The 15,108-nt window shown below is 42.3% G+C and overlaps 1 protein-coding gene across 1 annotated transcript in view; it reads right to left on the bottom strand.

Moving 5' to 3' along the window:
* LOC118556921 (B-cell receptor CD22-like) overlaps positions 1–14,800 on the bottom strand; it is a 57,559-nt gene extending 42,759 nt beyond the window's left edge. Inside the window, exons 1-2 of the mRNA XM_036125549.1 lie at positions 14,724–14,800; positions 6,127–6,426 (exon numbers count right to left, since the gene is read on the bottom strand). Coding sequence (XP_035981442.1) covers positions 6,127–6,426; positions 14,724–14,787 — 364 coding nt within the window. The 5' untranslated portion in view covers positions 14,788–14,800. The remainder of the gene's footprint in view (positions 1–6,126; positions 6,427–14,723) is intronic.
* Positions 14,801–15,108: the final 308 nt, after the last annotated feature.

Raw genomic sequence — 15,108 nt, forward strand, 5'->3', positions numbered from 1 at the left:
ATAGATCTAGCCCATGTCCTCATAGAGCCAAATAGCAGTGCTGACTGCATATTAAGTTCAGGGACAATTTGATTCAAGTCAACCAACCATGTAACAGCATAAAATCTTGACTTTTATTGTGAATCAGGATTTATGAAATACAAAGTAATAATAATTATGAAATGCAAAGAAATGATTATGAGATTCAAGGTTACAAATATAGGATACAAAGTAATAATTATGAGATTCAAAGTCATCAGTATGAGATACAAATGTATATACTAATTGAAAATAAAATTTCCTAAAGATTATTGATTGTTAATTTAGCAAACAATTCTTTAAAATTTTATTTTAACCAGGAGTTGCAATTGTGTATGGATTGAAGACATGACAATTTTATTCTGAACTTCTTAAACTTTTGGCCTCATTCCAATTTGTTTAAGATGAATTTTGGATCTCTAAACATACTCACCAAACTTTAAAATCATTTAATTATTCTTATAAGGATGGTTTTCAGCCTTTTTTATTTGTCCTTTGGTTCTTTTGTGTGAGCATTGTCCATTAGTTTCTATAATCTTAATTTTGCTTAGTAGTTTTAATTAAATTTCATAGCAAAGAAGAGGTGTTTACTGAAAAATGTTTCACTTGATGTTGAATTATTTCTGTTAATAAATTGTCCTTGGCTGTGCTGGAATGTGTCAACTTAGCCATACTACCACAAAAAGCTTGAATTTGTATCTTCAAAAATCTGCACTTTAGGGTATTGATATTAACTAGAATTGTCCATGGAATTAGATTCATCCATCCATTTTCTAACACGTCTATCCCTGCTGGGGTCGCGAGGGATGCTGGTGCCTATCTCCAGCTGTCAATGGACGAGAGGTGGGGGGAATCAGATTCATGTCAATAATAATCATTGGCTGAATAAAATGTGTTTTTGTGCCATGTGGGCAGGTACTCCTCTTTCCAGTGTCTATTTCAATCTTTATTTGTGAATATTATTTAATCAATAAGAAACTGGGATGCATCGTCAGTAATATGACGTGGCTTCAAAGAGTGTTTTGGGTCTCTTGACCCCTTACACCCTCACCCAGAGTACCTAGCTGGGGTTCAATCAGGCCCTGACTCGTGACTTGTAGCAACCCACAGATCACCCATCTTCTGCCAAAAGGTGGCGTACTCTGTGAATACGAGTATGGATTTTCTGGCTCTCTTTCTGCTCATTTGCCTGAGACAACTACGTTCAAACCATTTCTAGATCTGCGAGGTTCAAATAATCTGTCTGCTGTTTGACAGACAGTAAGTGACAGAGAAGTGTGAAAAACAGCAGCTTGAAGAAAAAGCTATTCACACTCTGATGAGATGAAGACGCTGTAAAAATAACATTGCTTCCTCTTTCACAGAATAAGACAGATGAGTATGATCTGTCGGCTTTGCTATTACTTTACTAAAACTGGACATGCCTTCACCAACATGTTATTCTACAGTGCCTTGCAAAAGTAAACCTCAACGTACATAGTTGATCACACACCCTTTGCAGAGCTACATTTTGCTGCAATTTCAGCAACAATTGGCTTTGGATCAGTGTCTTTGATCTCACCACATCTAGCCTCTGGGATTTTTGTCCATTCTTCAAGACTGAACTGCTCCAGATCCCTCATATTGGCTGGTTCTCACTTGTGAACAGCAATCTTCAAGTCTAAACACAGATTCTCAATTGGATTGAGGTTTGACTAGGCCATTGCAAAACATTTAAATGCTTCCCCTTAAACCACTCGAGTCTTGCTTTAGCAGTAGGTTTTGGATTATTGTCCTACTGTAAGGTGAACCTCCATCACAGAGTCAGATCACAGATAAACTGACACCAATTTTGCTTAAGAAGATCCCTGTATTTAGCACCATCTATCTTTCCTTCGGGTGGGACCAATTTTCCAGTCCCTGCCACCATGTGTCACTGGCCTGATATTGGAGTGAAAACATGCCTTCTTATTTTTAACACTGAGTAATAGCTAATTGTGCTAAATAATTTTTCTGGCATCTCTTCCATAAAGCCCAACTCTATAAAATGCCTATTGTGGTCCTATGGAGAGCTCCTTGGTCTTGGGTGTGACGCCTCTTGCTTACTGCTGTTGCAGCCTCTGGGTATTTCAGAAAAGGCGTCTTTATACTGACAAGTCCTGTGACACTTAGATTGCACACGGGTGGACTTCATTTCACTAGTTATGGGACTTTTCAATGTCATTGGTTGAACCAGAACCTTTTATGGCCTTCTTAACAAAGGGGGTGGATACAAATACACCTGTAAATGTCTGTTTCTTTAGTCTTTTTTATATCTGCTTTTCTCACTTCACTTCACCAACTTGGACTATTTTGTGCCGATCCATCACATAAAACATTTCAATTCCAGGTTAGAATGTAACAAAATACATCAAAAGCCAAGGGGATGTGTGATGATGCAGCCTGGATGGCTGCACTCCACCTGTTCACTCCTCTATTTAGCTCACTTCAGTCTGTTCCTTGTCGCCAGCTCGTATTCAGTCACTCCAACACCTCGCCTGTCAGTTCCAGTCTTCGTCCGTCACGTCTTGCTCCCGTCTGTTCAGTTAAGTACCTGTTTGCTGCGCTGCTGTGTTCAGCTCCTTCGTCTCCGTCTTCATGTTCTCTGGTCCACACTGCTGGTTCTGCAGCAGCCCAGCTCCTCCGAATCCTGACAATCATCTCCGCTCTGTTCCTGTTGGCCAGCTCCTGCACCCTTCAACTCCCGTTCTGGTAACTGACTCTGGTTCTTGTCATCCATCATCCACTATTGGCAATAAACTCTCAAAAAACATCTTGACAGGGTGGTGAATACTTTTGCAAGATACTGAGTGTGTAATGAATTACACATTGTACTTAACTTTCAGAATTATTTGACCAAAATACATTTTCAGAATATTCCAATTTCCTGAGCCTTATTTGTACAGCATGTGATATAGTGACAAAAGAGCATCTATGATGAAAGAAATCTTAATTTATTTTTTCAGAAGTTCCAATCCAGAAACACTATCACCAAGCCAATGCAATTCATTAGGGATATACAAGTTTATTTACATGCCACCATTTTTACTTCATGTAACTCAAAGTGCTTTACACAAAAAATATTTAACTTTAAAAGTATTGCAGAAAATACTATCAAACATTACAATGAAAATGTATCCTTTAATCTGACACTTAAATTACTCATCAGCAGGGGGATATGGCTTGAAAATAAAATCTCACATTTTACAATACTAAATCCAATTAAAAAAAAATTCACCCTTTCATAAAAACAAATTAAAGAATTTTTTTAAAAACAATAAATACTAGCTGTGAAACATGCTTGTAAAACGAAAAGGCAGACCCTGCTGTGGTAAACAATGAAAATATAAGTGTTTGCTGCTAGGGGTATTACTCATTGAGTTCATTTTGAGTATATATCTAAGAACAGGCTTCACTTTACTTGTTTAATTATAAACTAACTTAAATAAGTAAATGAATACATTAAAGTGCCCCGTTTTTGGGTGAAAAAGTTTCCTCTTTAGAGTATTTGAACAATATATTTTCTTAAATATGCATTTTCAAAATAAATAGTAAATTTGAATTATTCAGTAAAATCAATGTATCGCCCAGCCCCACTTATGAGTGATTAGGAAAACTGTTAATGAGACTAAAGCTACAGCTATTAAAACATATTTCTCGTCTTGATTTAAGGAGCCAAGAGTTTCTGCACATCTCAGGTTTTCATGGAGTTCCTTCCAGAGCTGATGAGCTTAAAAACTAAAACAACCGTGTTTATTTCTGGTCCTGGAAACAATAAGTAAGCTGGTCTCTGCAGACCTGATGAGTCTGCAAGGTATGTAGGCAAGTCAGAAATGTGCTTTCGCCCAAGACTTGCCCACAAGTCTTTACAGACAAGTAGCAGAATTTTAAAATATGTATTTTTACACATGGAGAGGCAGTGCAGTGATTTAAGAACTGGTTCAGATATAAACCATGTTTTTTTGTTGTTGTTTTTTTTTTGGGGGGGGGGATTGGGCAGTAGCCTTCAACCCCACCTCTGGGCATGGACCAGTTAGGGGTTATCAACATTTACTGAGCTTTTGAGTTGTGCTCTAGCTTACTGGGAAAAAAACACATACATCAGTTTTGCTGTCATGCTTTAGCTCAATGTTTTTAAGATAAAACCAGAGGAATTTATTAACAGTTTATGTGCTTGTTTAGATTTAGGTCTGGATCCAAAACAACACCGATGGGTTTATTGCTTCACCTGTGGCCATTAGCCCTCGCTCACTTTACACCTCATTAAGTAATTAAGACAGAGAACAGTCAGAGATCAGGGAAAAAAACATCCTGATCCCTTCATCTCCATTCCTCTGCTGGCTCCATCAGATGCTTTTGGGTCCTATGGACATGAAAATAATAATTCTTACTCCACAGAGTTTACCTCAGCTAAAAAGTAAAAATGCTACAATCTTTGCTAAAAAATAACAGTAGAAAGACTGTTAGCCACTTCCATAATACATTACTACAAACTGTAGCTACATAGAAAAGATCACTTAACACAAATAGAGCAGCATTTTGCCCTGTTGTTTTGTTATCCCTATTAATAAAGACACTGGCCTTTCATCATTAGCTTTTATTGAAAAAGGGAACTGAGAAAATGTTAGAGACGGACATTTCCCAGTGTGAAACATCATGGGAAACATAAAAAATGAGCTTAGCTAGCTTACCTTCTCTGGTTTGTTGGAGAATCTAAACCAGCTGAAATGAAAATATGAAACCTTTGAATGAAAATATGAAACCTTTGAATATTCAAAAACTTTAAATCATGTAACAGAGACCAACAGGAAGCAGCTGCTAAGAATCGGTTCTTACCTCTCAATGATGATGAGTGCACCCCAAAGCATTACTAATCCCAGGATCCTCACTGAAAGGTAGACAATGACTTGTTGATCTATAAAAGAAAGCAGCATTTTGTCTAAATCTTTTTCCTGCTGTTTGCAGATTGGTCATATCTAAACAGATGTCCTGCTGCACTTCTAATTTACAACTCAGAAACCTAACAAATAAAACAGATTTTCAAATCCATATCCATCCACCCATCTATTATCTAAACCCCCTTAAACTTGCAGATTAACAAGGGGGTTGGTGCCCCTCTATTTTGTCTTTCATATTAGTGTCTTGGTATTATTTTCACCATATTTTCAGCAAGTCTCTTTTAGGTCTCTAAATTTTAGTTAACTAAAAGAAACTCAACATCTCTTCAGAGATAGAATAGGTATGTCCATCCATCCATCCATTTTCCAAACCGCTTAATCCCTCATGGGGTCGCGGGGGTTGCTGGTGCCTATCTCCAGCATTCACTGGGCGAGAGGCGGGGTACACCCTGGACAGGTCGCCAGTCTGTCGCAGGGCAGAATAGGTATGTGTCAAACTAAAAAAGATTTGTTGGTAATATTATATAATTTATCAAACCTGGCAATTCTTGTTCTAGAATGTGACTAAATGCAATAAAATGTAAAACGGACACAGGTAATATTCAGAGTAATGGCTTCACTGCATTAAGATAGAGAACCATATCAGTTACATTATTACCTATTTTGTTGAGATATGGGGCCTCTATGCCTATAGGCCTCATTCTTTAAAGTGGGGCATGACAGAAAGAGTTTGACAACCACTGCATTATGGCAATAAATAGTACAAACACAAAGAAATCTTGAAATAATCCGAAAATAGCAACAAAACAAATAAATGATATGCAGAGGTGTCAGATTCAGTTTCGCTTTTACCGTCTATGTTAGAACTCGTGGCCGATGTCTGCATGCCAAGAATATTTGCTGCTACACAGTAAAAACTCTCAATATCTGTTGTGTTTGTCATCTGGAGTCTGTAAACCTGCCCTACAGATAAATTAATGGCTCCATGTTTGCTGTTCCTGAACCAGGTGAAGCTGGCAGGAGGCTTGGCTCTGCTGGAGCAGCTCAGCTCCACCCAGCTACCTGCTGACACCAAACCTGATGGACTGATGGATGCTGAGGTGTCTTTAGGAGCATCTGAGGAAAATGGGACACACATTAACTTTACTGATCAGAAACAGCTGAACCATGACGTAATGACAGGATCACTTACATGAAACACTGAGAGTCACTTCTGTCTCTGCTGTCTTGCTTCCTCCATTCACAGGATATGTGGCAGAACAGCTGATGTTGTATCCATCATGTGTGTCTGACAGAGTGATGGTCTCCTGGATTTTAGTTGTAAAGGTTCCCTCTGTGTTTTTCTCTGTTTGTCTGTGAGAGTCTTGTTGGAGATTCCAGGTGAGTTCAGGAGGTGAGTGTGGACAGGGAGTCAAAGCTGAGCAGCTGATAGTGACAGACTGATGCTCCTTCAGATCAGCGGGGATGTTAATGCTGGGACTCCAAGGAGAATCTAGGGTTTGAGAATAGATATGTTTTATAAAGTAAAACTTAACATGACATCACAATGACTCTATTGGTGGAAGATTACATAAAAGAGATACAATGTCTTATCTTATATATATATATATATATATATATATATATATATATATATATATATATATATATATATATATATATATATATATATATATATATAAACAAATTCAAACAAACTGATGAAATAGAGGTCAGTGAGAAAGTAGAGCCTGGGAGTTCTCTTGATACACAGTTGAAGTTGTGTTACAAAGTAAAATATTGCACAATATTTCAAATATTAAATAAGGTTTATGCCTTTTTCTAAGTGTCAAATATAATGATTACAAAAGAGAATGAGGAAGAAAAAAGGTTTTTAAAAAAGTTGTTCTTCTACATCGGAGAAATTGTGGGAGAGAATAAAAAAGAAAATTAAACCCTCTTACCGTTAATGGTTATTTGAAGAGGATCAGCACATGCTGTTGCTCTGTAGTTCCCGTTCTCAACTCTGAAGAAGTATCTGTCTGTAAAACTTGTGTTTAAATCAGGAAACAGAGTGGTGCAGTTTTTCTCTATCAGGTTTCCAATAATATTCAGTGAAAAGGTGTTTACTGACCCACTGCTGTTGAAAATAACAACGTTTGGATTGGACCCAAAATTTTTGTTATTTTTCATCCAAACTCCGTAGACAGTTTTGCTGCTGTCTAATGTTGTTTCCTTAGTATTAAAGCTACATGGGATTTGCAAACAAGATCCACTCAGAGCTTCAATCTTCTTTGGTGCAGTGATGTAGAGAGCTGCTGGGTTTGCATAGCAGTCATTAGTCAAAACACCTGTAAAAACAGACAAATGATGAACAAAATGTTGATCCAAATCTGCCTGCAGAGAAACTTCATCATCCACAACCTCCATGGAGCATTTAAACAACATCAGAACTGATGTTTCAGACTAGTAAATGTATTTACAGTTTGAAAACTTTCACTGGCCTGACTGTAAGCTGGCTACCTGAGCAGACATTGAATATCACTCTATATCAGACTTCAGTCATAGATTTTATCAGAAGCATTTAAAACCAAAATGGACATTGCAAAGGATAATTCGGTTGGAATGCGTTTTCAGGGATCACCAAGATTTCCTACCCCATGATGATGACTGGCTAATATGCCGATTTACAGTGATGAGCACAGTCGTGCTAATCTGCAAATTAGCACGACAAATTAATCTGCAATCAATGTGGAGCTAATGTTTTGTTCAGCCCATTATCATTCCAGGGTTCTCGCCAGCACATTTCAGAGTAACGGGCAATTACATTGAAAGATGTCAATATTACGCTGAGCATAATAGTCATTAAAAATTATGGTCATTTTTAATCAGTGTAACAGTACTAGGTGCTTGGCTAACAGTGAGACTTGGGTGGTTGAGAGCAACAAAGAAAGGTAAGTAAAGCTATTGAACGTGCATTAGGGAAGCTGTAAACCTCCTGGAACACATAAGCTAATGCTATTTTTTTTTTATCTTGACAACCTAATGACAGGGTTCAGTCAGGCTGAGCTTCCCCTTCGAGATGCAACACGCAACACAACGCTCCTCTGCGTCAGGGGAAAAGGGACCTCTACAAATGCTCAGTCCTGCGCTGTGTTCCAGGCTTCCAGCAGTGTTGCCCCGTACACTTATTATAAGCATCTTTGGGCTTGTGTTATTGTAATATTATCCTAAAGTCACTATGACCTGACATCACTTCAGACATGTGAGCACTGGAGACACGAGAACTGCACATCAGGTCCTCTATCTGCTGATTGCCACGGTCAATGTTTTCGGAGTTGCTGTGCGGGATAATGAACGGAATATGGCTGTCTTTGTTTTTTCTCACAGCAAGGCTGCAGTCAGGTATTAGTGGGAGCCGAGAGGCAGAGGGGGGCAGAGACAGTTGGGTGTGATTACTTCCATCTGTGTAATATTCACTCGGTTTCTCAAATAAAGTGCAGGAACTTGACCACTTCACCGTTTCCTTATTCAAGTCTTGGAGGTCAGGTATATTTTGCCCTTCCTACTACAGCTTGTTATTTATATTGTTTACAACGTAGAGGGTAATAGAGCTGGTTGCTTGTTTATTTCGCCAGAACTAGCAACACTGGCTTCCAACCCACACACCATTTTTTTCTATAATACAGCTGCCGTGTAAAAGTTAAACTTAAAAGTAATTTATCCAGGATTAAAACAGCTATGCCCTCAAACAAGCAGGGCAACGCACATTCATCATGTACCATGTGTATCCATGCAGCATCTTTTGTCTGAAGACATGTGACACAGTTGGATATTGGACCTGGCAACACTGCTGCACTATTTTTGAATTAAAAAGCATAAATATAGATCTGTTTCATCATTTTTGTGTAGAAGAACTAAGTTTTTCCTATTCTATACATGCTGGTTAAATGTCCCTCGAAGATTACCATAGGGCAGCCACCCAGTGTTTTATAGGACGTGCTTAGGTATGCAGCAACCCAAAAGCTCAGCTCCGAGTCCAATGTTCTTCCACCTTATGCGGTGCCGGTAGCAAACCCAGAAAGCTTGGTTACAATACTAATTAAAGAGATCAGCAGCGCACTGTTTACAGAAAAAATATGGATACCAGCATCTATGTTTTTTAGCAATAGGAGCTGACAATGGGATCTGACCATATCATAACAAGAAGAAAGGTAAGACAAAAACAGCACCCCTATTTAAAGTGTTTTTTTGTGGAGCTGTGACTCTTACTGTTGTGGAGAAGTCTGTGTGGATGTAATATTCCGGTTTTAGTTCTGGTTTATGTTATTATTTTTAGTTTTCCTCCTCTCTCCTGTTTGATTGTCTGGTTGTTTTGAGTTCTGTCTTGTTTGGATCCTCGTTTTGTTGGTGTCTATTTGGTCTTATTTTCTACCTTAGGGTTTTTGTCCATCAGTCACTGTGCTCCTTTTATCACTTTCACCTGTTTTTGTTAATTAGTCCCGCCCTGCTCCCCTGTTCCGTCACCTATTTAAGCCCACCTTAGTTATTTGTCCGTTGCCAGAATGTCTTGTGTAGTTCCCTCCCGTCAGCTTGCGGTAAGCACATCCTAACCTCTGTTATTTTACCTGCCCGTCTGCTAATCCGTGTCTGATCTGTTCTTTGCCCTCCTGTTTTTTGAGTCAGTTTAGCTTATGTCTGGTCCTGTTTGAATCCCGTATGTTTCCCTTTTTTGCCTCCTGGATTTTGTTATTAAACCCCTTTTTCAATACTCAGCTCCGTGTCTGGCTCACATTTGGGTTCTATCTCCACGATTCATTACATTACATTCTGGCCACCATGAACCCAGAGCCGACACGTTTTCTCCGTTCTGGAGCAGCTGTGCTCACTCAGACCGGCGCTTCACTCACCTCCCACGCTCAAAGCAGCTGTTCGCCGGACTTCCCCTGTCAGTCCACCTCGCCGCCATTCATCCCGGATCCGGACTTTTTTTTGGAAGTCGATGCGGAGGTGATTTGGGAGCTCCGTCCCGACTTGTTCCCGGTGTCGGTCCCATTTCCTTCTCCTGGCGTCGAGGCGCAGGAATCACCGCTGGCGTTGGCACTCCCGTCTCCTCAAGAGAAATCGGCATCCCCGCTGGGTCCGCCATCCCGTCGCCGGAGGAGGAGACGGCGGCTTATTGACCAGGCCTCCAGCTGTTCTGAGGAGCGGTCAGTCGGGCCAGTTCAGCCCCAGCCTCTGCCGACCGTCCCTCTGGCTTCTTCAGCCGCTTCCTGTCCAGCGGACCGGAGTCCTCCACTTCCCTATCCTGATCTGCCCACAGCTCCCTCTAGTGACGCTGTAGAAGCCGACCATAAAGCCCTGGAGAATAAAATAAGGACGTTTGCCCCCATTATTAAACGCCTCAGAGAGGCTCTCCTCTGTCAATATTCAGAGGGACTGGAGGAGAAATTAAGAGAGGTAGAGGGACATTATAGGTCAGCCCTCCAGGCTTTCTACAGCCGACCTAAACCAGTCCCAGAGGGTCCGGCCGATGCCTTGGCTCCCGAGTCTGTCTCCGAGGGTCCGGCCGATACCTCGCCTCCTGAGTCTGTCCCTGAGGATCCGGCCGACGCCTCGGCTCCCGTGAAGCCCAACGAGGGGGTCCAGGAGGATCTGCCTCTGCCCAAGTCCAGAGAGGTGGTCCAGGAGGACCTGCCTCTTCTGAACTGCGACGTGGGAATCCAGAGGGGTCCGTCACTGACGTGCGACGTGGGAATCCAGAGGGGTCCGTCACTGATGGGCGACGTGGGAACCCAGAGGGGTCCGTCGCAGACGTCCGACGTGGGAACCCAGGGGGGTCCGTCGCAGACGTCCGACGTGGGAACCCAGGGGGGTCCGTCGCAGACGTCCGACGTGGGAACCCAGAGGGGTCCGTCGCAGACGTCCGACGTGGGAACCCAGAGGGGTCCGTCGCTGAACTGTGATGCGGGGACTCAGGTGGATCCTTCGTTCTTCGGACACCCCGGGCCTCCGAAGAGGATGCAACAACTGTGGCCCCCTGGAGACTTTGAGCCTCTCGATGTTGTGTTTAAGCCCAGACCCCTTTTTGCCCTCATGGACAGCCAACTCTGGGAGAGACTTTATTGGATGTCTCTTTCTGAGATCCTCCAGGAGTTGATCCTGAGACTCCTGGTGGCAAAGGGTCTGACTTTGGCTCCTGAAGCCTGTAGCCCGGGGCCTCCTGAAGCCTGTAGCCCGGGGCCTCCTAAAGCCTGTAGCCCGGGGCCTCCTGAAGCCTGTAGCCCGGGGCCTCCTGAAGCCTGTAGTCCTGTGGCCTCTGTAGCCTGTAGTCCTGTGGCCTCAGCAGCCTGTAGCCAGGCTCCCACCTTAGCAGCCTGTAGCCAGGCTCCCACCTTAGCAGCCTGTAGCCAGGCTCCCACCTTAGCAGCCTGTAGCCAGGCTCCCACCTTAGCAGCCTGTAGCCAGGCTCCCACCTTAGCAGCCTATAGCCAGGCTCCCCCTTCAGTCGCCTGTAGCCAGGCTCCCCCTTCAGTCGCCTGTAGCCAGGCTCCCCCTTCAGTCGCCTGTAGCCAGGCTCCCCCTTCAGTCGCCTGTAGCCAGGCTCCCCCTTCAGTCGCCTGTAGCCAGGCTCCCTCTTCTGTCGCCTGTAGCCAGGCTCCTTCTTTTGTCGCCTGTAGCCAGGCTCCCTCCTCAGTCGCCTGCTACCAGGCGCCGCCGCCTGTAGCCGTTAACGAGGCGCCGCCGCCTGTAGCCGTTAACCAGGCGCCGTCTCCCGTAGTCTTTAGTCCGGCGCCTCCTTTAGCCTGTAGTCCGGTGCCCTCTTCAGCCTGTAGTCCGGCGCCCTCTTCAGCCTGTAGTCCGGCGCCCTCCTTAGCCTGTAGTCCGGCGCCCTCCTTAGCCTGTAGTCTGGCGCCCTCCGCACCCTGTAGTCTGGCGTCTTCTGTACCCTGTGGTCCGGCGCCAGATTCTGTTTTCTCCCTCTTCAGGCCTCGCCAATGGTCTCTGAGGGTCCTGCTGCGCCGCCGGCCCCCGAGATTCCTGCTCCGCCGCCGGCCTCCTGTCGCCCTGTTCCGCCGACGGCCTCCGGAGAACCTGTCTCGCCGGGGCCGTCCGCCGGAGAACCTGTCACATCAGGTCCGTCCGCCGGGACGACCGCCAGAAAACCTGTCACGTCTGGGCCGTCCGCCGGGACGACCGCCGGAGAACTTGTCACGCCGGGGCCGTCCTCCGGGAAGTCCATCAGACTCTTGTTTTTTGCTGAGAGACTGTTAGTTATGATCCGCCCTCTGTGGGTTGTTTTCTGTTTTGACTTTTTGGACTTTATTAACAGTTTTTCTTTTTCAGACCCTGACCCTCCGTCCTGGAACCCCCTCCTCCCGCCCGTGTTGATTTTTTTTTTTTTTTTTTTTATTCGGTTGCGGTCTTCCGTACACGTTTAAGGGCGTCTGGAATCCGCCCTTGAGGGGGGGGGGCTCTGTAATATTCCGGTTTTAGTTCTGGTTTATGTTATTATTTTTAGTTTTCCTCCTCTCTCCTGTTTGATTGTCTGGTTGTTTTGAGTTCTGTCTTGTTTGGATCCTCATTTTGTTGGTGTCTATTTGGTCTTATTTTCTACCTTAGGGTTTTTGTCCATCAGTCACTGTGCTCCTTTTATCACTTTCACCTGTTTTTGTTAATTAGTCCCGCCCTGCTCCCCTGTTCCGTCACCTATTTAAGCCCACCTTAGTTATTTGTCCGTTGCCAGAATGTCTTGTGTAGTTCCCTCCCATCAGCTTGCGGTAAGCACATCCTAACCTCTGTTATTTTACCTGCCCGTCTGCTAATCCGTGTCTGATCTGTTCTTTGCCCTCCTGTTTTTTGAGTCAGTTTAGCTTATGTCTGGTCCTGTTTGAATCCCGTATGTTTCCCTTTTTTGCCTCCTGGATTTTGTTATTAAACCCCTTTTTCAACACTCAGCTCCGTGTCTGGCTCACATTTGGGTTCTATCTCCACGATTCATTACAGTGGAGGCGTATTGCGAGCCAGGACAGTGACATAAATGGCAGAAGAATATCTTGTTGTGAACGTTATCAGACTTACAGTTATCAAAACCCAATGAAATGTTCAACAACCAGTCCATAAACAATTTCTAAACCTAGCATGAATGATAATGTGATGCACAAAAAGTTAGCCTGCAATAATCTATTTTCATATTATCGTAACTGTGCCTAACATGCGCAGCCACCTCCATGACAAGAGGAATTTCTACATGGAGCACCACTCTGTGAGGATGTCATTCAACATTTAAGACATCAATAAGATTTACAAGTTATTTCAATGTGGACAACATATGTGCTTTTATATTTAATTCTCACGTTTAATAAAAATTATTTCTGGGACATATTTTTACAGTTTCTTTGCTCTATTGTATGTGGTTGCCATTGTCAACCGAAAAATTACAACGATAAGCTGACTCATTAACTTTACACATTAACACATTTAACTAACACATTAACTTCCATGAGGTGCTTTGCAACAACCATTTATGGTTGAATGAGGGCCTTTAGACGGCAGATCATACGCAAATCTTCATGTTCAACTATGATAAATGAAAGGAAATTGCGAGCTGGTGTGCGCGCATGGTTTTATAAATAAGGGTAGTTTTTTAATATCCGCAAACTTTTAGTATGGATTATATATTGTATTTTTAAGACTAATGTTAAAACTTTCCTTTTTGACAAAGCTTATAGTTAGAGTGGCTCATACCCTGAGCTATCTCTATAGTTGTGCTGTGATAGGCCTAGGCTGCTGGAGGACATCAGGGTCTAATTTTCTCACTCTACTGATTTCTACTGTTCTTCAGTCTACTGTTCTCCAGTTTTGCATTGTATTACATTGAAATGACTGTCGTCATTTCAGCTTTTAACTTTTGCTCTCTCTCTTTTTCTTCATAGTAGGTACACCTGGTCTGGCGTTCTGTTAACTGTGACATCATCCAGAGAAGACGGCTCACCCGCTACTACCATCTAATGTAGAACAGATTACTGGATCAATGTGTGCTTCTGTGCCTTTTTGTTTCTCTTGTTGTGTCTCTGTTCTGTCTTCTGTAACCCCCAGTCGGTCGAGGCAGATGACCGTTCATACTGAGCCCGGTTCTGCCGGAGGTTTTTCCTTCCCGTTAATGGGTGGTTTTTCTTCCCACTGTCGCTTCATGCTTGCTCAGTATGAGGGATTGCAGCAAGGCCATGTACAATGCAGATGACTCTTCCCCAGGAGTGAATGCTGCTTGTCGGGACTTTGATGCAATCAACTGGTTTCCTTATATAGGACATCTTTGACCAATCTGTATAATCTGACCCAATCTGTATAATATGATTGAACTTGACTTTGTAAAGTGCCTTGAGATGACATGTTTCATGATTTGGCGCTATATAAATAAAATTGAATTGAAATTGAATTGAATATGCGATGTTTTAGAAATAAGACTCCAGGAAGGTCCAAAGTATAATATGTGCTATAAGGACATGCACACAGCTGCTAAATTCAACAGGAGCTAATTTTACAGTTAGTAGTACAGTGATTACATCTATGTATAAAATGTAAAATACCAAAAAGTAAATTCCATCCAACAACTGACATGGTTTGGAATAATATTTGCTGTCCTGTTTTAAACAAAACCATATGGACTAATTTTTGGTGTAAAATCACTGGATCCATGTTAGTTTTACTAAAGATTACCACACTATGAAATTCTAATAGCGGTCCATGCCTACCATAAATGATTCATGTGAAGTCACCAAAATGAAACAAAGTGAACAAACAGCTCACCTGGAAGAAAAAAGACACTCAAGAACATGTTGACTGTCAGCACGCTTTCAGACAGAGCTGCCATCAGACTGAGAGTTCCTCTTCTTGTTCTGGAAACAAGTTCAAGAAAAGTGTTTATGTTCATTTGTCCGTTGATTAGGTTTTTTTTTATCAACAAATTTAAATTTTGTCATTTATTTATTCTAATATTCTGTTGATTTTTCAGTTACTTCTTGTACTTTTAAGTAAAACTTGATCTCACCTAATTAAAAGTCAGAGTATTTCATCCTAAAAATACATTTTAAAATAAATCACTATTACAAACATTTTTGATTATTATAACCCTGGAAAATCAAGTATAAAATATATGACCTATCTTCATCAGTAAGGCAACTTTAATGAAGAA

Source organism: Fundulus heteroclitus, chromosome 21, assembly GCF_011125445.2.
Source record: "Fundulus heteroclitus isolate FHET01 chromosome 21, MU-UCD_Fhet_4.1, whole genome shotgun sequence".
Taxonomy (NCBI): domain Eukaryota; kingdom Metazoa; phylum Chordata; class Actinopteri; order Cyprinodontiformes; family Fundulidae; genus Fundulus; species Fundulus heteroclitus.